Source organism: Theropithecus gelada, chromosome 2 (genome assembly GCF_003255815.1).
Source record: "Theropithecus gelada isolate Dixy chromosome 2, Tgel_1.0, whole genome shotgun sequence".
In the NCBI taxonomy this organism is placed as follows: domain Eukaryota; kingdom Metazoa; phylum Chordata; class Mammalia; order Primates; family Cercopithecidae; genus Theropithecus; species Theropithecus gelada.
This window is the reverse complement of record NC_037669.1, coordinates 117,870,630-117,897,181: the sequence shown is the minus strand read 5'-3', so window position 1 is coordinate 117,897,181 and position 26,552 is coordinate 117,870,630. Positions and strand designations below refer to the sequence as shown.

Sequence of the window (26,552 nt, the reverse complement as noted above, 5' to 3'; positions counted from 1 at the left end):
ACTCTAGCAGTTAGTAATTATAAAATAATAGAAACAATCATTAGTAACTTATAATTATCTTCTCTCCCAAAGTGTAAGATTCTTTAGCATGAATCGTCTTGCCAACAGATCATAATTCATCTTGATAACAGGTTTGATGGAATTACACGAGACATGAGTCTGGCTCATTAATGTTATTATTGTTTTTAAACTCTTGGCAGTGGTGCTTCTGAACTATTAATTAATCTTCATGACTGCTCTGTGAAATAGGTTAAATATAACTAAATTTATTCTACCAGAAGAGAAATTGGCAAACTGGTGATCTCCTCAATGAATTTCTCTTCATTACCAATGGATCTGGGGGTGGAAATGGAAATAACTGAATCGGACTCATTTTTCCATAATGCTAGGTAGATATGACTTTTATGTGCTGCTAGTGTATGCCCTCCAAAAAATCCTTTAAATATCCATAAGAGTAATGAATAATTTGTAGCAATTAACAAAAAAATATGAGTTTGAAGACTTTTTTTAACCTACTTTCTTATGAAATGCTCAATCAGCACAAATGGTTACTATGGCCTGTATTGTGCCTTCTTCTCTTCCCTTTCTCTGCCCTCAAATTACCATTGTTCCTTAGGGATTTACTATTCAGTCATCACTAGTGGGATTTATTTAACATCTTTCTTCTGAAGAGCAAGAGGGAATGTGGAGAAAAATATGAAATCCATAGGACCCACATTTAATGTTTTTGTCACATGGAAATAGTGTAGCTTGATGGCATGTTCATGGGTTCACATCCAAGGCCTGTCTAATTTGCTGTGCATCTTTGGAAAAGCTATGTGTCTTCTCTGGTTACTGTTTTCTTGTTCCTAAATGGGAAGCACCTTATCTCATGGATTATGGGAATAACAAGAGATAATGAATGTAGAGTGTCTGGCGCCTTAAGTGTGATCAATGATAGAGTATATTATTAACATTATAATTCAGTGACTCAGCCCCAAAGTTCTGAGAGAAGGGATGAAGGGGCCTGAATAGAAGGATGCAATATCAGGTGTATGCATTTAGAGATTTTCTTAACACGGGGGTCATTGTCGAGTAGTTCCTAATTTAGTGCCAAAAAAAATCCTCCCGTTAAACTAAAATAACATTTGATGCACAGTAGGTAGTACAAAATATTTTTTGCATAAATGAATGAGAACGAGTGATTTCCAAAGATGAAAAAGGGAAAAAACATCATACCAGTGGTTGTGTCCTCTGTGGGACCCTTAGCTCTCCAGATCTCATTTGAATACCAGTGATTCAAGAGCATAAGGAGAGAAGGTTTGAGGTATGAGATAGATGGGGGAAAAAGTAAAAATAGTAGGGACTGGAAAAATAATCCATCAGCAGGAAAATACTATAATCATCTGATTATCCTTTACCAATAAAGGATAAAGGGAAAGATAGCATTTTACCACAGGTCATTCCTCCATTTTTTTAAATGTTAGATTTTCTAGGTTTTATCCCTACTTCTTAAAATATAGAAAGAAAGTACAAGAAATATTGTGCTAGAACGATAAGGCTAGCCCTATTAAAACCTTATAAATTACTTTCCATTTCAAATCATCAGATTAAAACAGCATACTCCTAAAACAGAAGCAATAAACTAATAAACCAGAAAGAACCCTGTATTTGTTTTATTGGAAACAAAATATCAGCTGATAACTCGAAGATATTGAATCTTACCTGTGTAGATATACTCTGCATATGCAGGATGAGTTTTTGTGAAAACATCTTTTACTTTTTCTATTTTATCAGCTCTTATTTTTGTCGCAAATGGTGTGTACATAACTGAGAAAGATTCAGCTCTGGTGATGGCTTCCTCAATCATGGCCTAAGATGAAACAAACAACCCATTTGGCATCAATAACAATACATGACTTTTTAAGAATGTAAAAAATATAATTACCTTTATGGATGACTTAAAAATCTATATACTGTACTGCAAAGATAACATATTTTGGTCTTGAATATTCATTAGAACAAAATTTTAATTAGTTCTGGAAATACTATTTCATATTAAGAAAACCAATTAAATGAAGGAAGTTTGTAAACAGGCACCTCTAAACTGAGCTTGTTTTAAGATAAAAATATAAATTCTATTTCCTAAGGTGTCATTTTTTTTACTTGATTTTAAAAGTCAAATTCTTAAGTCTGACATAATTAACTTACTCTTGAGCAGACATTGGTGAGCAATTTGTATATGGAGAGATTTCTTTTAAAAAATAAATTAAATATCTAAAGTATATTCTGTAAATAACACGGCGAACTAGACAGATGGTATTTTTTGTTTTCTTTTTCCAATACCTGGGAAAGCCTTTTGGAATTAAAAATATCCTTCCTCAGCTTCCTCCTAGAAAAGCTTCCCTTCCCTCCAGATCACAAGAGCAGTTTAGGATGGTTTTGGCTATTTAAGAATTTCTTTACATTATTTTTGCTCATGTACCATTCTTGATAAAGCCCAGCCATCATCCTCAGCTTCCTGTTTTAAATAGGTCCATTACTATTTGTAACAGACCTAAAAGAAAGTTATGTGAAGTTTTAAAAGGAATTTATTCCTTTCCTACAACTTTTCCTTCTAATGAGGCTTGCACATTGAATAAAATGTGGAAGTGTCTATGGTTACCTCAGTTTTTTAATATGGCATAAAAGCATATTATAAAACAATCCATTTTTATTTATAGGAATGAAATTCTTCCAGACAAATAAGGTGCCAACAAACAATAAGGAAAAACAATAGATATAAACTTTTCAACAGAGAAAAAACCATTTAACAAACAACAATTTACATTATTACCATCATAGTATTTTGAAAACAAGTTTTCCATTGATAATAAAAGCAACAAGGAGTTGATTTTAAACTGAGAAGTCCAAATAAACTTGTTCATTGCTTACTTCATTTCTTAGTGACTTCGAATGCCTCTATGATCATCTACATTGCTTGTAAAAGAGCAGCTTTGCAATAATTTTCTGGATGCAAAGGGTCTTCCTTTCTCTGAGATTAGCTTTAAAATTATGTAAAAATTAGTGGACAAATTTCTCAATGAAATTCAACAAATTATTGGATAATTGAATGCTAGAACTTACATTGCCTTCAACATTGTCCTGTTCAAGTTCAAGGAACTGAATGGGGAACAGAAAATACATAGCAGTTCTTCCAAACCCGGAGCCAGCCCTCAGATGGAGTTAGTGATGGAGTGCATGGCAAATAAAGGAAGAGACAAGACAAGGAATTGCTGAATGTGGAGACCTGGATGCCAGCTTTGGAAGGCTACTGGGGATAATGCAGGCAGCAGGTCTGGGATTGAGTTGTGGATTAGGAATTCAAATAAGGTGTTTAGGCACCAAGTATTAGTCCTTCAGCAAAAATGAAGATCCTTTATACTGAGGAGGAGGAATAATTCCTCCAGTTTGGTGCTTACCTATGTTCACTGCTGGAACTGATTCTGGGATGGCCTGTCCAGACCATCAGGCGTGTGGTTGCACAGGCATGTGTGCAGTGATGTGCCAAGGACGAAAGCTGCTCTAGACCTCAGCTCTAAGGTCATGGCTGACTTTACTGCTTTTGTAAGCTGTTGGTTCCCGTATCAGTCTCCTAGGGTTGCTACAACAAAGTACTACCGACTAGGTGGCTTAAACAACAGAAATTTATTTTCTCACAGTTCTGGAGACAGGAAGTCCAAGACTGTGGTGTCAGCAGGGTTGGTTTCTTCTGAGGGTCTCTCTACTTGGCTTGTAGATGGCTGTCTTTTCCCGTGTCTTCACATGGTCATTCCTCTGTGTGTGTGTGTGCGCGCATGTGTGTTTGTGTGTGTTCTAATTTTCTCTTTTTATAAGCATGCACTCATGTTGGATTAGGGTTCACTCTAAAGCCCTCATTTTAATGTAATTACCTGTTTAAAGATTCTGTCTCCAACTGTGGCTGAGTGTGGGCTAATGGAATGTAGTCTCACTATGAGGTACTAGGGGTTAGGACTTCAACAGATGAATTTTGGGGGCATACAATTCAGCCCGTAACAGTTTCTAACTCATAAACAGCTTTCTGATGGTCTCTGAATATCTTGCTGAAGGGTATTTTGCTTTAATTTCTGGATTAAAAAATTTAGCAAAGGTACCTCATCCTCCAGTTTGCTTCCAGAAAGACATTAGCGATATCCTAGTCAGGCCAGGATAGAAGAAAACACTCTCTCCACCCCATTTCTTTTCCAACGGCTGGCAGCTTAAGTGACTGCTGGCAGGGTAGCTTGGCGAAGCCATCTCACAGTGGGGATGGTAAGACTCGTGCCCAAGAACCTACACCAGCTTTTTAAAAAGTGGCAGAAGTGTAGGTTTTCATGTGGCAGCTTGATCTGCTCGTTGAAGGATCTGTACTCTTGGCTTAATGCTCAAGGCGTTGCCTTTGGGCCTTAACAGGGCTCTCACTTAGGAGGGTATGCGCTGGAGAGTGGCCTCCCTCTTTCTCCACTGAGAACCAATAGAGATGGGTTCTTCCATGGATTCTGCCCTCCAACCTGAAGATGATGGGTAAGGAAGTGGGTGAGTAAATAGAGAGTATGTAATTTACAAATAGAAATTGTATTCTCCATGGAGATGTTTCTTAAAGGAAATTATTATAGCCCCAGGAAGAAATAGTACAACATAGAGTAGAAATGAGAATACAGATGACCCTTGCATCGGATCCTGAAACATCCTTTTGTGTTTTAGTGTACTAATATTTCTTATTCTTCTAGAGACAGACAATCTTGAGGCTGTGAGCCTATCCTACGTTACTGTTGTAAAGAAATAGAGTAATATAACATATATATAACATATATAACATATATATTTTAGCATTATTGGTATTGAATAGCATCATTGAATAACTAACTAGTGAAATAATCTAGAAAAAACTTAGCCTTTGTGTTTAATTAAAATAGTAGGATTTTTTTTTGACCGTTTGTGTTTAGACACCAAAGATTAAATTTTCATTTTGTGATGGTAATAATTTGGCAATTTAGAGTTAGACTTGTCTTTTTAAAGAGTCTAATATGTGTAAATTAAAAAATTATACTTAAAAACTAGAATGATTTGATATAATCATAGACATTAAAATATAAAAGATAGATTTTAATTTACTTTTTATAAACAAAGATTTTCCTTGATTTTGCAAATAAAGGAAGAGACCAGACAAGGAATTTCTGGTTGTAAAAAATAAGCTATACTTAAAATGGAAGCAGATTTCAAATGATACTTCTTAATTTGACATAAATATTCTGTAATTGAATCATTCTTTCTGGACCTGTGAACTTCTCTGATGTCAGTAAATGTTGCACGTGTGCAGAGAATGGAGAAAACAATCAGTCCTTGTGCCCTGTTGTTAAATGTACATTGCTGTTAATTATGTTTTCTCTGCTGTTACTCAAAAATAAGCTGTGAAATTAAGTGTTTACATTTGGGAGTTAATAACTCTCTATTGTTACTCTCACATTTATCAAGTTTTAAAGCCAAGTTACAAAAACCAAGAGTGTATGTGGGCAGCTCATTTTCTCTACAAACAGTAACTTATAATAATTTCTCTTTGTACTGTAGCTTAGTAAAAAGAACCCCTTGCTACCTTAGAAATCAACTTGTCCAGGATGACTGTACAAGAGAGACCACGGGAGAGAAAGGAGAGATATTCCATCCAGAGGAAAAGAAAAGCAACAAAAGTAGAGGGAAACATGACCAGCAAAAAAGAAAGAAACAAAATTTGTCTCCCTTATCTAAACTTAAGAGGGCCGATTCTTCCTGGTAAAATTTTAAGAGCACTCAACGTAGCCAGAATTAAGCTGGCAGAAACTATAAACCTCAAACATTTTTGGGATGGTAGAATTATGTAACTTTCTTTTCTTTCTGTTCTTCTTTTCTCCCCTCCCCTTCCTTCCCCTCCCCTCCCCTCCCCTCCTCTCTCTCCCTCTCTTTCTTCCCTTCTTTCTTTTTTTTCTTTTCTTTTTAGACAGCGTCTCGCTTTGTCACCCAGGCTGGAGTGCAGTGGCCAGATCTCGGTTCACTGCAAGCTCCACCTCCCGGGTTCACACTATTCTCCCGCCTCCGCCTCCGGAGTAGCTGGGACTACAGGCGCCCACCGCCTCGCCCGGCTGGTTTTTTGTATTTTTAGTAGAGACGAGGTTTCACCGTGTTAGCCAGGATGGTCTCGATCTTCTGACCTTGTGATCTACCTGCCTTGGCCTCCCAAAGTGCCGGGATTATAGGTGTGAACCTCTTTCTTTCTTTCTTTCTTTCTTTCTTTCTTTCTTTCTTTCTTTCTTTCTTTCTTTCTTTCTTTCTCTTTCTTTCTTTCTTTCTTTTTCTCTCTTTCTTTCTCTTTCCCTCCCTCCCTCCCCCCTCTCCCTCCCTCCCTCCCTTCCTTCCTTCTTTCCCTCCCTCCCTCCTTCCCTCTCTTCCTCTCTTTCTTTCCCTTTTTTTCCCTTCCTTCCCTTCCTTCCTTCTGGAGGAGTTGGGTAAATTTAACTTTTGAACTACATGCTTGGTGAAAGTGGTTTAGTAAGAGGGAAACTTGTCACTTAAAATTAGAAAATGTGGTGATGATTATTATAGACTATCATCAAATTATTCCTTTATTGCTTCCAGTCTTAGGGTTGACCATAATCAGAGTAAACTGATTTATTTAGAAGATTATATCTAGAAGGAACATTAGGAATCTTCCAGCCCAATTTCTTGAGATTTGGAGAGGTTTAAGTGACTTTGCTAAGGGCTTTTTTTTTTTTTTGAGATGTAGTCTTGCTCTGTCACCCAGGCTGGAGTGCAGTGGTGCGATCTTGGCTCACCTCAACCTCCCACTCCGGGATTCAAGCGATTCTCCCAACTCAGCCTCCTGAGTAGCTGGGACTACAGGTGCCTGCCACCATGCCCGGCCAATTTTTGTATTTTTAGTAGAGATGGGGTTTCACCTTGTTAGTCAGGCTAGTCTTGAACTCCTGACCTCAGGTGATCCTTCTGCCTCAGCTTCCCAAAGTACTGGATTACAGGCGTGAGCCACCATGGCCGGCCATCTAAGGACTTATTAAATGACTTTAAAAAATTCTATAGAATTTAGAATTAGGGTATCTAATATTGTATTTCACTTTCTTTTTTGAAAATTATGACTTTACCTCACAGGCACATAATAGGCATTTTCCAGACTCCCTTACAGTGAATCATGGCAGAATGTGGACCAATGGAATGGAGGCGGGAGAGACATTAACTTTCTTCAGGCCAGGCCCACGAAACTCTGCCTAGCATAATCCTCTATTTTCTTTTCCTGTCAGGCTGCCTTAAGAAAGAGGACTCAGCTGGGCGTGGTGGCTCATGCCTGTAATCCCAGCACTTTGGAAGGCCAAGGCAGGCAGATCCTTTGAGGCCAGGAGTTTGAAACCAGCCTGGCCAACATAGTGAAACCCTGTCTCAAATAAAAGTATGAAAATTAGCCAGACGTGGTGGTGGGCGCCTGTAATACCAGCTACTTGGGAGGCTGAGGCAGGAGAATTGCTTGAGCCCAGGAAGTGGAGGTTGCAGGAGCTGAGATTGTGGCCACTGCACTTCAGCCTGGGTAACAGAGTGAGACTCTGTTTCAAAAACAAACAAACAAACAAACAAACAAACGAAAACAGAGAGGACTCACAGGTGGGAAGGAAGATGGCACTACAGAGTGGAAGCAGTGTCAGTTCCCAAGTTGCTGATTAGAGTAGATCCAATCAGAAACACCCATGTTGGACTACGAGTGAGAAATCTAATTTATTGTTTTGTTGTTTTAAGTTTCTGAAATTTGGGGTTGTTACGGTAGCCTACCCTAACACACCAATACTAATAAATAAAACTTGGAATCTCTCTCATAATCCCTTTTTATCTACTAAGACTTGTGTATTATTTTGAAAAGTAAAGAAAAACATGGCATTTAAAGAGATGAAACAACAACCTTTCATTTAGCAGTGTGATAAATGTTTTTATATAGGCTATTTCCTTTAGTCCTCATAAAATCCATCTAGGTAGGTATTACTAGTGATTGAATATTACAGTTTTATTGTTTTATTTTCAGAGTTAACATTATTACATTCAAAGGAAGCAGTACTATACTTGCAAGCTATAAATGATCGAGATAGGTACCTTTAGTATTTAATGGCTAATAATGCTCTTTGTTATTGCATTAATAATAATGCAATTTTAAATGATGATAATAATTTTCTAGAAAATGGAAAAATAAAATTTTGTGAGCAACGTTTTTCAAATTCAATTTTTAAAATATACATATTGGTTTAATTTGGAAGATTTCAATTTTCTTGAAATTTAGAATTGACTTTAAAAACAGATTTTCATAAATATGTTACCTTGAGACAACCCTATAAACACAATCACTGTATCATTTATGTAACTGTCAAGATTTACATTTGTATGATGATTTTAATATAATGGAGTGTCAGAATAGAATATGTAATGATTGATTGATTGTCCCTGCTGCAGTGATCAACATTTTGATTCTGAAATATTACCCTGGATTTATGGAAGCTATTTTATGAAAGAACATTCACTTTAAGTTTCATTTTTTCTTAATATAAAAGAATATTTGGCAGCTTTGCCATTACCTCTGTCAGTCCAGTGATGTGAAAGTTATAAATATTTCATGCAGTTTAAATAAAAATATTTAAATTTTATTTGCATTATTTAGAAATCACTAAAAATTGTGTAAACAGGTTATTTGTAGCAAGGGAAACGGACTTTTATATAGCTTTTTTTTTTTTTTTTTTTTTTTTTTTGAGACGGAGTCTCGCTCTGTCGCCCAGGCTGGAGTGCAGTGGCCAGATCTCAGCTCACTGCAAGCTCCGCCTCCCGGGTTTACGCCATTCTCCTGCCTCAGCCTCCCGAGTAGCTGGGACTACAGGCGCCCGCCATCTTGCCCGGCTATTTTTTTGTATTTTTTAGTAGAGACGGGGTTTCACCGGGTTAGCCAGGATGGTCTCGATCTCCTGACCTCGTGATCCACCTGTCTCGGCCTCCCAAAGTGCTGGGATTACAGGCTTGAGCCACCGCGCCCGGCCTAGCTTTTTTGAATTCTCTACTTTGCAACCCTTTCTGTTTAAAAATAGTCATAATAAATATAATATTAAATTTAAAGTATTTAGTTTTGTAGTGTGTTACTGCTATAGAATTCTAGAACACATATATGTATGTACACATGCATGTAATTGTATAAATATATTATTTGAGCTACTGTCTACCATTCACTATGGTTAGGGTTAGAGTTTTCATTACGTGTGATGCATCCATTAACTAACTTCTGCACTTAAGGCCTAACATTTACCCTGAATTAACTTTTAATCATTTATATTTTTTAGTAAAATGTTATTTCCATGGTCCTTCAAGATAGAACTGAGGAGATGGAAAGGATCTAAAATATTATTTTATAATCACTAAACGTAAAGCTTGGTAAGTACTGGTGATTCCTCTGAGGTTACAAAATCAGAAATGAAAGCAAGATGACAGCCCAAGTCCCCTAAGCCAATCTTTCTTCTACGGTGAGCAACGTTTTATTCTTTTAATTAGATTGTAAATTCTTGGAAGAATAAAGTCAAGCATTGATTCCCTTCTTCTTTTTCCATCACTGTCTATTTCTGTCTCCACAGACAGCTAGAATTTGACTCTAGCACAGAGAAACAAACAGACCACATCAAACCGTAACCAGATCAAGATCCTCTTTATAAGAATTCTGACACAAAATGGAATATTCATCACTCACACCTATTGGCCACAAGTAAGATTGTTTTGTCCACTGGCCCCTCATTAGATTTAGGACATGTTATCAGCTAGCATGCCAGTGTCAAGGAGAAACATTTACAAAAATTAGATGTACGGTGTTTTGATAGGGGAGCTTAAATAATAACGTGCTTAGGTCAGTCTAGCTTATTTAATGGCAAAGCATATATAACTTATAAATAGAACTTTAAGTATGTTCGTGTTCTATAGACCCCAAATAATTTTCTGCTTGCACATTAGAGAAACACCAGCTGAAGGAAACTCAGAGTTACAAGTGTGGGTTTCAGCAGCCTCCAGACTCTTTAGGATGCCACAGAGCTTTTATTCTTGATGACTTAAAATGAATCACCAAAAGGTATTGCAGAAATAAATAGCTACATTACCTGCAATTATTTCCTAAGGACAACTGGGTATTACCAATGAGCTTTAGCCTCTGTGTTCAGTAGTAAATGTCAACACAGCTTGGGACCCTTTTTTGTCATTGTACATTTCATCTCTCTATATCATTTAGTTGTATGAAGGTAGGTATTTCTATTCCTAACTGTATGTTGTTTTTTGTTGTATTTCTTGACCATTGGTTTTAAAGTGGGGTATGCCTTGCCAGTACACACAACTAATTTATGGCAGGGTTGAGACAAAGACCTGGTGACTTGGTTCTCAAACTTGTACTGCTTTTTCTACTCAGAATTTGTTTTGTCTTTTGGGCTATTATTTGAGATGACTTTGAGTGGAAAGGTCAGGGTTACCTTTGAAGAAGTGTATATTGGAGAACAAGTTAGAAAGATTTGAGGACGTTTCATCTGGAGACAAGATTTAGGTTCAAGGACTAACTTTCTGTCATCAGGTAGCAAAGTGTTCTCAGATTCTCTCTATGCAGACTTTATTTGGCTTACTGATAAACCTGAAAAACTCATTTATGTATCGAATGAGCCTTCACTGTGCATTGGCCAAGTGCTGTAGGTAAACTATTCTGTTAATTTGCTAAAACTATGCTGGAAAGCAAGCATTGTTACTCCATTTTATAGTTGAGGAAAACTCAGTCTGTATAGAGCTTCTACAACATGGTGTAGTTCACACATCTACTTCATGACAGAGATGGGATTCAAATCAGTTACATCTTAGGACCTCTTCCTCTGAGCCATTATGCTGTGCTGACTTGTAAATGATGTTTACAGTCCTGTCCAGCACTAAGATAGGATTCCAAATATATGAAAGGTTCTTGCACAAAGCTTCAGAGGGCAGAAGCAGAATCTTTCGCAGGAAGAAGAAAGTTCTAATGGAGGCTTCTAAGAAGGGAATTGTTCATCTTAGAAGCTAGTAGCTATGACCTTGGTGGCGTGCAGATCAAGAGAAATGAGTGTATCTGGAATCTAGTAAGAGGGATGACTGTGCTGTGGAAATATTACTCACAGTTTGTCCTGGTCCTCTCCTGCCTCCCTGTAATTTCTTTTCTCACATAAGTTTCAGCTTTGCTTGGCAATCAGACACCTTTTATTTTTCTTTATTATTTCTTTTTTTTTTTTTTGAGACAGAGTCTTGCTCTGTCACCAGGTTGGCGTGCAATGGCGCGATCTCGGCTCACTGCAATCTCTGCCTCCTAGGTTCAAGCGATTTTCTAATTTTTGTATTTTTAGTAGAGATGGGGTTTCACCATGTTGGCCAGGATGGTCTCGATCTGTTGACCTCGTGATCCGCCCGCCTAGGCCTCCCAAAGTGCTGGGATTACAGGCGTGAGTCACCGCACCCAACCCTTTCTTTATTATTTCTTTGTCTGCAATTAATGTCTTCCAGGTTGTGGCCTCTCCCAGAAGACTTTATATTTTAAAAAGAACAGATCGCAGGAGGATAATTTTATGGGGCAGGTGGCCTCCTATACATGACTTCCCATGCTTTCATCCTAACATCAAAATGTCTCAGAGGGGAAACAATTGTGCCTGTGAGAAATGCAATGGACTTGTCAAAACACATGTATAATATATAGATCCACATACATTATATACATATATATTTCTATGTGCTTTGTGATAAGAAAAAATCACAACTTCACATAATATTAAATGAAATGAGATAAAGTGCTAACTTCAAGAGACCTGCCACTATACTTTACAAGTTATCTGTCCAGTCTCTGGTTACATCTCTGATTTGCATCTTATATGAATGTTACAGCAGGCCAACCTCCACCTGATGAAGAATAAATAATAAATGAAGTGAAGGCTTGCCATGCTAAAGATGGTATTTTCCATCCCTCTAGGTTTGGGCTTGAAAGAATCCTTCTGAGGTTTTCTGGAAGTTATTGTTCCTCATAGGTTGTTGGTTCCTGGTGTAGGCTGCACTATATATATAATAGCACCTAGGCTTTCTTGAATAAAAATAGGTGAGCTTAGCAGTTACTTTATAATCCTGAGAAAAACGAAATCATGCCACATGTTAAAGGCTGACATTTGAAATGCCAAGGTCTCATTATCTGGAAAAGAGAAAATTACCATGAAAAAGAGAATGATTCAGTCCAGGTACAGATAGAGTAGGCAGTCTTCAAAAATTAGCAAGGAAAATACAATCATATGAATTCAAGAAAAGAGGAGAATTTATCTTAATTGGTGTGCAATACCACCAAAACAATGACTGAATATAAATAAAAACATTAAAAGCTTTGAGCTTTGCAGATTATCTTATACCTGGGTGAACACAGCCTAAAAAATTTCATGATTTCATGGAATCGTTATTACACATCTCCAGCTGCTAAAAAAAAGTGACCTCAATTTCTCTGCAAGCTTGTAAATCAATAACCCATAAAAATCTATGGAAAATAGAATAGATAACCATAAAACCCTCTAAATTTGGTTTTGCTCATAACAAGTTTTGATTTTCAGATGCAAACAAGCACAAAGAAGGAATCAACATGTTTGTAAATTTAGACTGGAAGGCAAAGTCTCTATGAAAATAAAGTAACCTCATGGAAACCATGCAGAATAGCCACAGGCCTCCTGGGAATCAAATATCTAGACCTAAATTTGTTAAAGGAAAGAAAGGCCTGAATTGCTTTACATCTCTAAGCTCATATCTTTCTCATATGAGAGAAAATGAAAAGAAATTTGGAAGTAACTTTTTTTTCCTCCTATAAAAACTACCAGAAACCCAAATGCTATTTAGGAGGCAAAAAGGGTAACGAAAAAGCTGCATTTAAATGATGTGGGCTTCTGCTGTCACCTACTAATAATACTGAAACACCGAACCAGGAATATTTTGAAAAAATAGACATTTCTGAAGAAGATACAAAATAAACATTACTCAGGGGTCACTGAGGATTAATTGTTTTGCTTTTAATGATGTCTGAATTTTTTGGTTTATTTATTTGTTATTTTTATAGTGATGGAGTCTCATTATATTGCCCAGGCTGGAGTGCAGTGGCTATTCACGGGTGTGGTTACAGCCTACTGTAGCTCAGAGATCCCCAACCAGGCCACATAGCAGAAGGTGAGCGGCGGGCCGGTGAGAAGCTTTGTCTGTATTTACAGCTGCTCCCCATTGCTGGCATTGCCGCCTGAGCTCCACCTCCTGTCAGATCAACAGTGGCATTAGATTCTCATAGGAACATGAACCCTATTGTGAACTGCTCAGGCGAGGGATCTAGTTTATGAGCTTCTTATGAGAATCTAATGCCTGATGATCTGTCACTGTTTCCCATCATCCCCAGATGGGACTGTGTAGTTGCAGGGAAACAAGCTCAGGGCTCCCACTAATCCTACATTATGGTGAGTTGTATAATTATTTCATTATGTATCACAGTATGATAGTAATGAAAATAAAGTGCACAATAAGTGTAATGTGCTTGAATCATCTTGAAACCATCCCCCTACCCTGATTTATTGAAAAATTGTCTTTCACAAAACTGGTCCCTGGTACCAAAAAGGTTGGGGACCACTGCAATAGCTTCTAACTACTCCTGGACTCCAGTGATTCTCCTGCCTCAGTCACCTGAGAAGGGGGGATTGTATCAGCTCTGATGCCTGAATTTTCTAACAAGCCTTAATTATCAATGTACAGAGAAGGCTGATGTGCAAGTGAAGCATGCTGCCCCTTGCAGGGCATATTCTGAGGCACTAGCAAGGATTACTGCCCTCAAATTCTTGTGTGATCTGGATGCCTGACACTGTGTTGGCAGCAGGTGATAAAGCCCATCTCAGTGAGAGTTGGGGCTTCAAAGGCAAAAAACCTCCAGAGAGATGGCATTGTGGCTGAAATTCACACTGAGGCAAAGCAATTGAATACTCAACCCATTTTTGAAAAAAAACTGCCTGTTGGCATGTACATGTTGGGTTGAAGTGGGGATAGCATGAGGAGAAGAGAGGAATGGGGTGGTAAAAAGCAACCTCACCTACTTGACAGTCCAGTTAAATCAATGTCTCTCTCTCTCTCTCTCTATATATATATATATGTGTGTGTGTGTGTGTGTGTGTAAAGGTAGGAAAATATATACACTTTAATTTATATATGTGTATGGTTCAGGTTCTTCCCTCTCTCCCTCCTCCTTTCTTCCCTTCCTTTCTAATGCCTGCAGCACTCACAGAACATCAATAGAAGAACTACACAAAACTATACAACCAGCAAATAATGTCACGGTCACTATCTCCTTCATGGGAACACTCAACCTTGGATCAAATACATGCCTCAATTACATCTTTCATTTAAAAGTGAACCTCTCCTACTGGCATACTACCTCAAATAGCATCAAAGCAAAATGAAACACAGGCAGCGTTTAACAACACTGGTAACCATGGAAACATATCATTAAAGAATATATAAACAGGAATGAATAATTAGATGAGAAATTTATTTCTACATTTATCTTTTTGCAGGACCCAGGAAAGGAAGCTCTCTTTTACCTCTCACCTCAATTTGGATACTTCCTTTTTAGTCTGTCTTCTAATTGAAAAATATGATAATTCATAAACTATGAATTTTAATATTATCTAGCTTAATAGACAAATTTCTTTGTAGGCAAGAGACTAAAGAATATTGCATGCCCATTGTTGTCTAGATATGACACTTAAGCAGCCAAGAGGTTTGCTTCAGGGATGTGAAGTACACAGAAAAATCTGACTTACATCATGGGGAGAAGGGGACAGCAGTTGTTAACTGTTAACAATGGGAAACATAAGTTGCCTAATCTACTGGGAGGTAATCTACATAGTGGGAAGATGGAGGGGAGAATCTGGGTCTTATAAATTATTTAAATTGCATTATCAGGTAGGCAGGATCACCTGTGCAGGTCATCCAATGTCATACCTTTGCACATTGGGCAGTCCCAGATAAACTCTATGGTGGGCTAAGTTGGTCACTAACTTAAAAATTGGAAATAGCTTTTGAGACATATACCTGGGGTTGTGCATCAGAATCACCTGGTTGAAGGGGGACAATAGAAAAATACAGTTTTTAGTATCCCACTCAACTCTAGGAATCTAATATTTTAAATGTTTTTCTAAGTGACTTTGATGCAGTTGGTTACTAGACTGGTGTTTAAGAACCACTAACCTAGGCCAGCTTCCTCATTGGAAGGCCAACAGAAGCAGAAACGAAGGCCTAGAGCAATTTTGGTAGATTGAGTTGTGGGTCTCAATGTTTCCCCTCCCTGTTGCAACATCAACTCCACCCCTTTGTCTTGGCTTTCTAGTGGGCAGAAGGATCTACCCTTTGCTTTTGGGCTTGATCGTGTGGCTTGCTTTGACTACTAAAATGTTAGCAACGATGGTATGAGCAGAGGCTTAAAATGTGCTTGTATGGTTTGGCTTTCTCTCTTGGAATCCTGCATTTTGCCATAAAAAGAACCTGCATCAGGTAATCACTGGACAAAAGAGAGTGAAAGATATGTGAAATACACTTGGATCTCTCTGCAGCTTGGAGGTAAGCCAAGCCCAGTTGAGATTAGCCTCAACTAATCAAATTTGAGCCAACATGTTTATTTGATAAGCCACTGAGTTTTAGAGTGGCTTGTTACACAGTATTATTGCAGCAGTAGCTGGCTAATAAAAAATTGCAGTGATTTATTAAAAATTGAGTCAGCTTTGGAACTAGAAGTTAAATTTCCTGAATCTCAGGCCCAACCTTTTTCTACTGCTCCATGATACCTATTTTCGTTTGCTTCCTTTCCTTGACAGAATTAAGCACAGATGTCCTTTGCCTTCAAAAGGTACTTCTGGTTGGCCTACATTTCCTATATTCCTATATTTCTGTCAAATTTTCTCATTAGACTTTACCTTTCCCTATATCTTATAGAATTCTTCTTTCACCTTTCAAAGAAGACTAAGAAAGCTCAAATAAACTAATTTTTACAATTCTATTCAGAGGTAACAATATACTTAGTTAAACACTTCTAGATAAAATTTCTTCTGCATATGACCTGAGGCTGACTGGAGACTCAATGCCAAATGATAAGAATTTAAGTATGATACATAGGAATTGATGGGGAAAATATTTTTGGGTGAGTGTCTTTAGTGCTTCTCAAATTATATCTAATCTAAATACTATAGGACCTGGGCTGCTTTCAGACATTCCTCATGCAAATAATTTAGAAACTCTCTGCCTGACAGGGCCAAATAAATAAATGCACTATAAATATAGGCCACTAAGAGAACTGTTCAGATGGTATTGCTATTTTGTTCCTTTCTGTGGAAAAATTTTTCACATGGAAGCAAATCTTCAGAGAAAGCACATTTCTCCAGAAAATATAGGTGTTTTGTTAAAGATAAAAAATATTTTCAGTTCCTTGACCTTACTTTGCCTGTAATTTCATGTTGAAGATTTTGTATGTATTTGGGGTTATCGTACATGTTTACCATGTAAATGAGTAATATTGGGATGATTTTGCAATATCAAGAGGAGAAACAAAGAATAGAAGAGAAAAAGTCATCATTATTAGTATATGTAATCAAAACATGTTTAGTATTAATTTATAGTACATAATTCTCTGGTCTGTTTAGAGAAATCTATTTACTTGCTGCTCCCTCGATTGTCATGTTTGAAAGAAGCAGTTAGTAGGCTAAGAACTTGGAACTTCCAGGAAGACACCTCTGAGCACAAAAATTAATGAGCCTAAAAGATCTCTTGGAAATATGCAACTTTCTTCAAAAATTCTATTGATCCTCAACTCAACCGAAGTACAAAAGTTGTTTACAATTGTGAACTTAGAACACATGTACACATACCTAGCAAAATGTTCATTGGATTCATAATCACTGGTTTTAAAAATCATGAAACAACTATGCCAAAATATTTTCATGTCAAATGTTATTGGTTTGAGCTTCATGTCAAACCAATATTTAATTTGATTGATTGATTTAACAAATCTTTATTGAGCTGCTTTTTGCAATGCATTTTTATGGCGGTGCATTTTGAAAGCAGATTAACAAGAGGTGGTATATAATTTAAGTACCTTATAGTCTGTAGCTTTTCCTGGTAAATAGTTTGTGCTAGAATATATGCTCCTTGAAGACAGGTGATGCCTATTTTGTTCACTCCTTTATCTCCAACATATACCCCAGTTTCTTACATACAGTCACTAAATATTTGTTGAATGAGTATGAATGACAAATACAGTTTGAGAGTAAATAATAAAGGTATCCACCACCTTAAGAAGAGTCTGGACACTATTGCAAAGGTTTCAAGCTTGAATGACCATGATGCAGTTTATGGAGGCACTATATGACAATAACATTGTGGGTGCTGTATTTTGCTTTGAGTGTTAGAAGCAGTAAATGCCTCCTGGTAGGCCTAACAGCAAAAAGAAAAGGGGTTGTTGCAATAGTGACAATGATGTAAAGAGAAGGAGTTGTAAAAGAGTCTTAGCCTGTGGTCTGTGAACCTTGAAGTCCATAGAAAGGCATTAGGGGCCCACAAACTATGGGCCATCTTTGAGCATGTGGCTGTGGAAAATCTTTTGTCTCTCAGTTCAGCCAGCTCCTGGTTTTGTCCTTTGAGAGTAGGACTAATCACGCCAAAGAGATATTTCTTTTTGGTAAGCTGCCTTTGGAAACCATATAGGCCATTGATAGCTATGAGATGGGAAACATTTCAATGCCAAGTGCAACTTGAATTGGATGGGAAGTCTTGGTGTTCTCTGCACAGATGGAAGACCTGTGAAGCTGGCACTGCCTCAGCCTCTGCTGCTTCACTGAAGAAAGATGCTCCACATGTCATGCTTTCTACACGGGCCTGTGTTGGTGTCAACAGCTCTTCCAGCAATCCCAAAAGAGGTCTTTCTACTGCTGTGAAAGTCTTCAGCTTCTTCGGAGCCAAGAGCTTGAATTAGTGCCTTTTCAGTAGATCTTTGTCAAGATACAAGAGCACACCATGAGGTTCTTTCCTTTTAGAGAAGTTTGTTGACAATCCAGTGAAGAGATTTAGATCTGATTTAGTTTGGTTGTTTTTTTTTTTTTTTTTTACAATTTTTTAAGAAAAAAGAAAACTCCTTCTTAGAATAATTTGATGGTGAGAAATTCCAGGACTAGTTTTGTAATGGCTGATATCTTAGGCACATAAATTAAACAAATCTTTTGATTGAAAATGCTGAAGTTACTATTAGAGATCCTGCCGAAAAACTATAAGCTTTTCTTTTTTTGGCCAAGCAGCTACTCTAAATGAGGTGACTGAAGTCAAATAACAATATAGATTTTGCAACACTGAAGGTGAGACTGATGAAGACTTGAGAGTTTCTGGGGACAAAAATTTACAGACACTTGGCAAGTGGCTTATCTCTTATGAAGGTCACTTTTTGTTCAGACAGCCTTAAAATGGAAACAAATTGCTGACATAGATAGCCTTGATGATATAAGCCTAACAAAGATGACCTCATTTACTTGAGGACAAAGGAAATGACGTATTATAAATTTTAGTTGAAAATTTTGGTAATTCTTGATTCATGCTGACCCATCTGAGATATTGTGTAGTATCTCAGATACAGCTCTAACTCCATTTGCTAGTAGAGACTTTGTGAATCAGGATTTTACCTGTTATTGACATTCAAATGAAATGTTGAAATTGATGCAATATGAAATATTTCAATTCCTTGATCTAGAAAAGCTACAAAAGCCTTCTCACAAGAGTGAGAAAACCATACTTTTCTGTAAATGCTGTTCTGGTATTCTGACTATGTATAGGAGATCAATTTCCAATCCAATGAGATAAAAAGTAAGCACATATTTCGTGTGTATGTGTTTATGAGTATTGTTCTAGGTGGATGCTTGTAAATGAATTAGATTCTCAGAGAGGTCTATAACTCAAAAAAATTAAAGGAAAAAAGAACCATTAAGGTAGGGGATGAGCTGATCAGGCAGCATGCCGCTGTTTAGTGGGGTTCCTCTGCACTCGTTTTGTGGGAGTTCTGTGATACAATTAGCTGTTACCTTTTCTCACTTCGCTGAGCAGTGCAGACCAGGGTTGGCTCTGTTATTCACATTACATGAGTTAAAGACACACACATGAAAACTTTTGTGCCTCAGAATGTGGTTGAAAGTGAATGCAGCAGGACAGAACAGGGGAGTGAAAGATGGAGTAAGCTTGCTTGCTTGTTTTCCTCATGTTATTAAAACTAGTCCTGGATGTAAGGAGCAGGGAGAGGTGGACTAGGGTTTAATATAAAGTTCTTCTTGTAATAAAATTAGTGTAGGACCAATATATAAACACTATAGGGCAGCTGTTTCAAAAATAGCTTAGTCTCAGCCCGACTTGGTACTTTCTATTTTGCTAATTAGTTCAGGAGTGTGGTGAGGTCTCCAGGTGTTCTCAAGGAGACTGGCTGATTACAGATGCCTGGATATCGGGTTGCAGAGGCATTGCATGCAAGTACAGTCATGACAAGTTATTTTCAACCCTCTGTAGCTCTGAAGAGGTGACACTATTATAGAATAACTTGTGCAAACACTTATTCGAAGTGATATATCCCAGTGTGAGCTGTCATATAGTACAGTGCTTAATGCCTTTCTTTTCCTTGCTGCGTTGATGATATGAAAAATGTTCCTAATGCAATTGAAAGGTTCTTGAGTCCACCAAAGCAAAGGTCCATTCTTTTGCATCTGAGAATTTGTAAGTCAACCATGTATAAGAGTAAATATAGACATGTTCTCAAATTTTTACATTCTGAAATTTTCCATTTCCTGTTAAGAAGAATAACCAACTAAAATAGTATGGATTTTATGTGGTTGAAAAGGAAGATATACAGTATAGTAACTTCTGGCAAAGGTGGTGAAAATAGTGTCTATGTATTTAACCTGAATGGATGCCTACAAAACTGCGTGCAAATACAGTCTCTAGTCTGTGATGTTTGGGGACATTCTTGAAGTCATCAGTGAAATTGCTAGGGTGGATTGGGTAGTGGGGCATATATATCTTTAAAGATGGCATAGACTTGGCACTCTCTGGCAAGGATTAAATACCCCCTTGTGATTTGGGACAGAACAAGGTTTAGGGATTTGAATGTATACATTTGAATCAAGATCAAGGAGAGCGGTTAGCAGCAGGAAGTATATAATGGGTGAGTGATGGTTTGTTGTGCTGATGTTGGGGCTTGATAGAGAGTGTTAATTTATAGAATTTATCTGCAGGAAGTGATTTCTAATTATGTTGCTTCTTTTTTCCTCAAAATTTGTGACATCATCTTTGGATGTGCCTAAGATTTTGGATAAGATTTTAGTGCTAAAATGGGCTTTAAGAATAAATCTTCTCAAACACTTTGTTCCAGCCATTCTCACTTTCCAGTTAAAGCTCCTCTACAGACTAACTTGCCCTAAGTTCAAGATCTAGTTAGTATTAGAACTTGTACCAAATCAGACCTGAGTTCTAGACAAGAGCTCTTTTCTCTTACACCAGGTTACGTCCAATCAAGAAAAAGGGAATACAAAGAGAACTATTTTTTATCTTTTATTAATGCATAATAGTAAAATATTCATTTTATTTCATTTTCTATCACAAACATGCATGCCTTGGTAAGTGGAGATTGTTTTCTTAGTCTGAGGTAAATAAAATAGAGATATTAATGTTCTCTGAAAGCTAAAGGAAACAGAAAAAGTTTTTTCACATCAGATGGATAATGTGATGACATAACAAGATTTGAAGGAGGTGTGTCTCATACGTGAGCGTATAAACTGAATTATCACGCTTGCGAACCACAACATGGTCAGACAAAATTTTTATTTACGAAACCGCCAAGGTCTTACTTTGTCTTAGGTTATGCTGACACTGGATCTATTATTTTCTTAGTTCAATGTAGAAAACACGATAGGTACTCATCTATATTTGTTTAATGAATAATTGAATTAAGTCAAGCATTCGCTGGGGACCTAGTATATGCCAGGCCTGCTGAATATTTTCCAGTCCTCAAGATTCACAACTCCTTTCCCACCTCTCTTAAATCCTTTATAAAAGCCTCTGAAATCCTTATAAAAAAGTCCTCTTTGTATATCTATAGCCCATATTATTTGCTTATTTTTCCCATCTGGCATTTTTTTTTTTTTTTTTTTTTTTTAAGACGGAGTCTCGCTCTGTAGCCCAGGCTGGAGTGCAGTGGCCGGATCTCAGCTCACTGCAAGCTCCGCCTCCCGGGTTCACGCCATTCTCCGGCCTCAGCCTCCCGAGTAGCTGGGACTACAGGCGCCCGCCACCTCGCCCGGCTATTTTTTTTTTTTGTATTTCTTAGTAGAGACGGGGTTTCACCATGTTAGCCAGGATGGTCTCGATCTCCTGACCTCGTGATCCGCCCATCTCGGCCTCCCAAAGTGCTGGGATTACAGGCTTGAGCCACCGCGCCCGGCCCCATCTGGCATTTTTTAACAGCTATTTAGTTACATGTTCATCAGCAATTACTGCTGTTTGTATGTTCCAGATTCTCTTAGGAAAGTCTTAAAATTATCAGAGAAGTAATAGGTTGTTTTGGGATTAAAGGTTTGTCTACTTGGAGATCAACATTTGTTTTTTTTATTTTAAAACAATCACAGAACTGAAGTATAATGGGACTAATCTAAATTTTTTTCAATAGAAGGTAAATTGATCTCCAGATAGAACCATGTGAGTTTCTGGAAATTGTGTATGATAAACCTGACACTTTAATGTCTAATGAAGATAACATATAATATAGAGAGACAAAAAACTAGGGACCAAGACACAGTAGTGAAAATGTAGGGGGAAGAAAAAAAGACAGGAAAAAACCAGGACGCTTCAAAAGGCTGTTGATGATTATTTCTTACTTTACAGTTAGTGGCTTAGAACATCTTATTCTGGTTGGTTCAAAATGTTCACATTCAATTAAATTAAAACATCTTGAAATACACGGAAAAAGCTCCACACAGTCTGGAGAAGAGAAGACATGGAGGAGAAAGTTGGCTTTTGTAGTTGATATTCAAATATTTATAATAACTTCATTGGAAATGGGTTTCATGTGGTTCATGTGGACTCACTAGAAACAACGGGATGGAAGTTTAAGGGAGCAGAAATTCACTTTAAATGAAGAAAACAGTTTAATAGTTAGCAAACCAGATGTTATTTTTGTGGGGGTTAAGTGAGCTCTTCATTTTGGGTATACTTCAGCAGAAACTTATTGACAGCTTGTTGGTGGAGGGTAAAGCAAGAACAGATTCATGTCTTATAAATGAGACTGAACTAATAAATCCAAAATTATTCTTATATGTCTAAGAAATTATTACTTTCATCTTGGCATCTGATTGACCTTTGGTATGACTTCTTGCTGCCATTTTGAATAATAAATTAGAAACAAGATTTGCAATTTGCTATTGGTTGTTTCAAATAGTAAATAGTAAACAAATACATCTGATCTTTGCATTTTTCCTTTATTATGTAATTAATATTACTTCTAGCATCTGTTTTTACAGGCCATAGATCAATAAGAATCTATGAAAATACAATGTTCATATTTTAAAAAATCCTATTATTATAATAGCAAGCCTGGAAAAGTAGTTCCTGGGATCTCTAAAATTTATATTGAGTTGTAAAACTGAAGTATGGGCCATGGGTTAACAACCTTGAATTTTGCCCCTAGAATTACTCTTAGAAAATCTACTTCATTATAAATACATTATTATTCAGTAGCTTCCTTCTGATTGATATGCCCAGAGCTACCTTTCCCTGCAGTCTTTTAAGCACCAATCTTTCATTTTAGTTCTAAAAATGAGATGGGTTTCTCCTCCCTAGTTGGGACATCAATTTTTACCTGCCAATACAGTTTGATGAGCTTGCTTATGCTCTGTTCCCTTCCTCCACCAAGCCAGAACATGTAGTCAGCAATCATGGCACTCCTAAGAACAAGGACAGATTAAAAAAAAAAACAAAAAAAACACACAAATGTATAGGACAGAAGGAAAACCATAACAGGCACTATATACAAATATGGAGGAAGATGATTTTTAATGTATAAATTTGTCTAGACTAATATTAAGCAAAACACAAAGCACATTTTAGAATGTTGAAAGTAGGGTTTTTTTGGGGGGGTAGATAAACCAAAACTATAAAAGAGAAGCAATAAGCTATTTGTCTTCTAGGTGGCTTTAAATTTGTACAGTATAAGAATATTTAAAGATTATGAAATAATGTTTTGTTTTGGTTGGCCTATATTAAGCTTCAAAGCACTTACAGAGTGACACAGATTTTAGGAACTTTTAGGTCTTCAAACCTAGCATAGCATATATAGCTAACTATTAGATTGGTATTTAAGCATATCTCAGACTTTATCTGAGTTAAATATTATTCACTTCTTATTAGTCTCCTGAAAATGGAAAATAAAAAAAATCTCCAATTCAAGGAAGAATCCTCTCCCCACAAATTTGTGTGTAATTGAATTGATTTTAATGCCTAGTGTGTACACTTGCTGCATTAGTCTTATTAAGTTGAGGGGATATTAAAAACTATTGTGCAATGGATATTAATTCATTACTTAGTACCCTTTGGATAAACAGTTTACTTTTATGACTATTTCTCTGCTAGGTCTCTCTATTTCTTTCTCCAGAGATTCCAGATCCAGTTAAATGTGACTAGAAGTAATTCCAAATTGTCACGTTAGCCAATGAAACATATAAGAATCCTGTGTACCTAATCACTAGTACCAAAAGTTTATTTATTTAAGTAGAGCTGTGACTGTGTACCCCTGAATGTTTTTTTATCTTTGCCTGCAGATATGTGTAGTTTCTTGACATCATTGTAAACTGAATTAGAAATTTTCCTTTTCTAAATATAAGTTGTCTAAGGCATAGCAGCTATAAACTTACTCTTTTTACATAATTTAAATGTTTAGATTCTTCTTCAGGACAGAGAAAAATCAGGACTCTAAAAATCAACGGTGGAAACAAATACCACTAACTGGAGGATTATTTAGCTCTCTCTCTCTCTCTGTCTCTCTCTCTCTCTCTCTCTCTCTCTCTATATATATATATATATATATATATATATATAACACACGTAGTATTGGAAAGAAGCTGCCCACTGACATTTCAAAATAAATGACAATAATTTAAGAATAGCTAATATTTTAAGAATCCTTTTATATTTTCCAAAGCTCTTAATGATAAGGTAAAGAGAGGTAGGAGGTTTTGATGTTGTGTGAATATGAATGGGACAGAAACAAGGTATAAAAATCATGGACTGTAGAGGAACAAAAGTGTATTTCAAATGTTTACATTGTGATAGAAGCACATGGAAACATTTTCCTTTCTTAACAACCTGAAAAGAAAGTTTACTTGACATGGAGGTGCCTGTTATTTAATAGAATTTCATTTAATAAATTCTGAATTTAAGAAATCAGTGGAAAATATAGAAATTTTACTTTCAAGGACAACACGCCCTATATTTATAGAAGTAGGGTACACTTAGGTGACAATTTGGTCTGCAATATGATTCCTTCTACCATTAGCATTTGGATTTACAAATATGGTTCAACAAACATTGCTTAAGAAGTATCCGCCATTAGTTAAATCAAGGGTGGGCAAACTTTTCCTGTAAAGGGTCGATAGTAACTATTTTAAGTTTTGTGGGCCATGTAGTTTCACAACTACTCAACTTTGCTTTGCAGAAGCAGCTATAGACAATACATAAACCAATTAGTGTGACTGTGTTCCAATAAGATTTTATTTACAAAAAACAAATTGGGGTAGTTTAACTCTAACATAAGAAAATTAGTAGGTTGATCAAGCCATGGTGGGCATTTATATAACTGTCAATCAATATCCGATGCCAGCATGCACACATTCCAGCCACAGGTCCCCTTAGATATTTCAATCTGCTATTTTCTCTTCAAGGGACAATATAACATGCACTAATATTACCGAGCAGAGTCCAGTAACTAAACTTCACAATTTGAAACACACAAAAAATGTAAAAGATAATTCTGGATCATAGACACAGGGGCTGGAGTCAAGTAAAAGATAAATTGATAAGAATTTTTATAATGTTAGTTATTGTCATTTTTGGGTTAGGACAATTGTGAAAGAGAAGGAGGTAGATCACCCCAGTGGGTTTCCAAAGCTTTCTTGATTTTTTTAATGCTTTTGGTGATTTGGTTTTGTGTTCACTGTTGTAAAATTAGAATTTTTAGCATTTTTATTAATGTTTTGCAAAAGTTGCTTTTTCTATAATTATATGTTGTCACATTGTTTGCTACATTCTTAAGTGTGCTTTTTCACCTGGGGGCTCAAGTCTTTTTTTAAAGGAACACAACTCCAAATTTATATTGAAACCATGAAGAATTAAGATGCATTGAAATTCCTTACCTGCCATACCTCAGTGAAGCATAAGTTTTATAAGAGCAAAAGGATACTAAAGTTAAATAACAAAAAATGATTTCCTAAAGCTCCATATTAGCTGAGATATATTTCATAAGTATGATGCATTTCTTTCAATACCTGGCATGTATTCATAGAGCTGTGTTCATGTTTGGAACACAATTCAGATTGTAGTTGCTCCAAGCCCCTTTTTCTTCCCCGTGGAAATGGCAGCTGTGCTTTTACCACCCACCTTCCTTTGTCTGGTTCTCTATTGTAGCTCTGCCCTACTGCTCAGCCCTCATGAATCGGTGAAAATTGGTGAAATGATATTAAAAGTGCATGGAAATAACATTGTGTCATGCAACATTTGTGAGGCAAGAGCCATGGGGTTTTCATCATGCTGAATTTATAAAAGGCAAGATAATTAATTGATCAACCCACTGAGCATCCATAAGGAGTCAAGTACCATGTGAGATCCTGGTTCCAGCAGACTCATCCCATGAATCAAATGTAAACAGTAACCCATCATTCTTTCTATTCTCCTTCAGGTATCCCTCTACCATTAGAACAATATCTAGGTGCTAGCTTCCAACTATTTTCATTTCATTGTCATGATTCTATTCATCTTATTTTCATTAATGTACTGAATGCTGTACCTGCACTGGAGCTATAAGATCATGTAAGGCAAATCTTTTTAACTGACAGTCGGTGGCTTAACATCTGCTAATTGTGAGGCTTTACGAAGTGATAAGCACCATGTTAAGCACTTTATGGAGCAGAGTGTAAACCTAACCCATCTACTTCTGCACTAGATCTCATCCAATTGCGTCTACTCATGGAAACTGCTCCACCAAGTCTCTCACTCTTCTAGTTTCTTCTCTCTCTTTTCATTTCTCATTTTCTCCTGGAGCTTTTCTTCCAGCATACACAAATGCTGTTGTTTCTTCCTTTTAAAACAAAACAAAATACCCCAAAAGCTTCTCTTGCTCCGTGTCCTCCATTCCAATTATCACC

The 26,552-nt window shown here is 36.8% G+C and overlaps 1 protein-coding gene and 1 non-coding gene across 2 annotated transcripts in view; both read right to left on the bottom strand.

Annotated features, from left to right (window-relative positions):
- SPATA16 (spermatogenesis associated 16) overlaps positions 1–26,552 on the bottom strand; it is a 254,015-nt gene that overhangs the window by 65,411 nt on the left and 162,052 nt on the right. Inside the window, exons 5-6 of the mRNA XM_025376457.1 lie at positions 22,997–23,081; positions 1,705–1,852 (exon numbers count right to left, since the gene is read on the bottom strand). Coding sequence (XP_025232242.1) covers positions 1,705–1,852; positions 22,997–23,081 — 233 coding nt within the window. The remainder of the gene's footprint in view (positions 1–1,704; positions 1,853–22,996; positions 23,082–26,552) is intronic.
- On the bottom strand, positions 20,851–20,951 carry LOC112619971. Its single transcript, XR_003118442.1, has one exon. It is a non-coding gene; the product is annotated as a small nucleolar RNA U13 (small nucleolar RNA).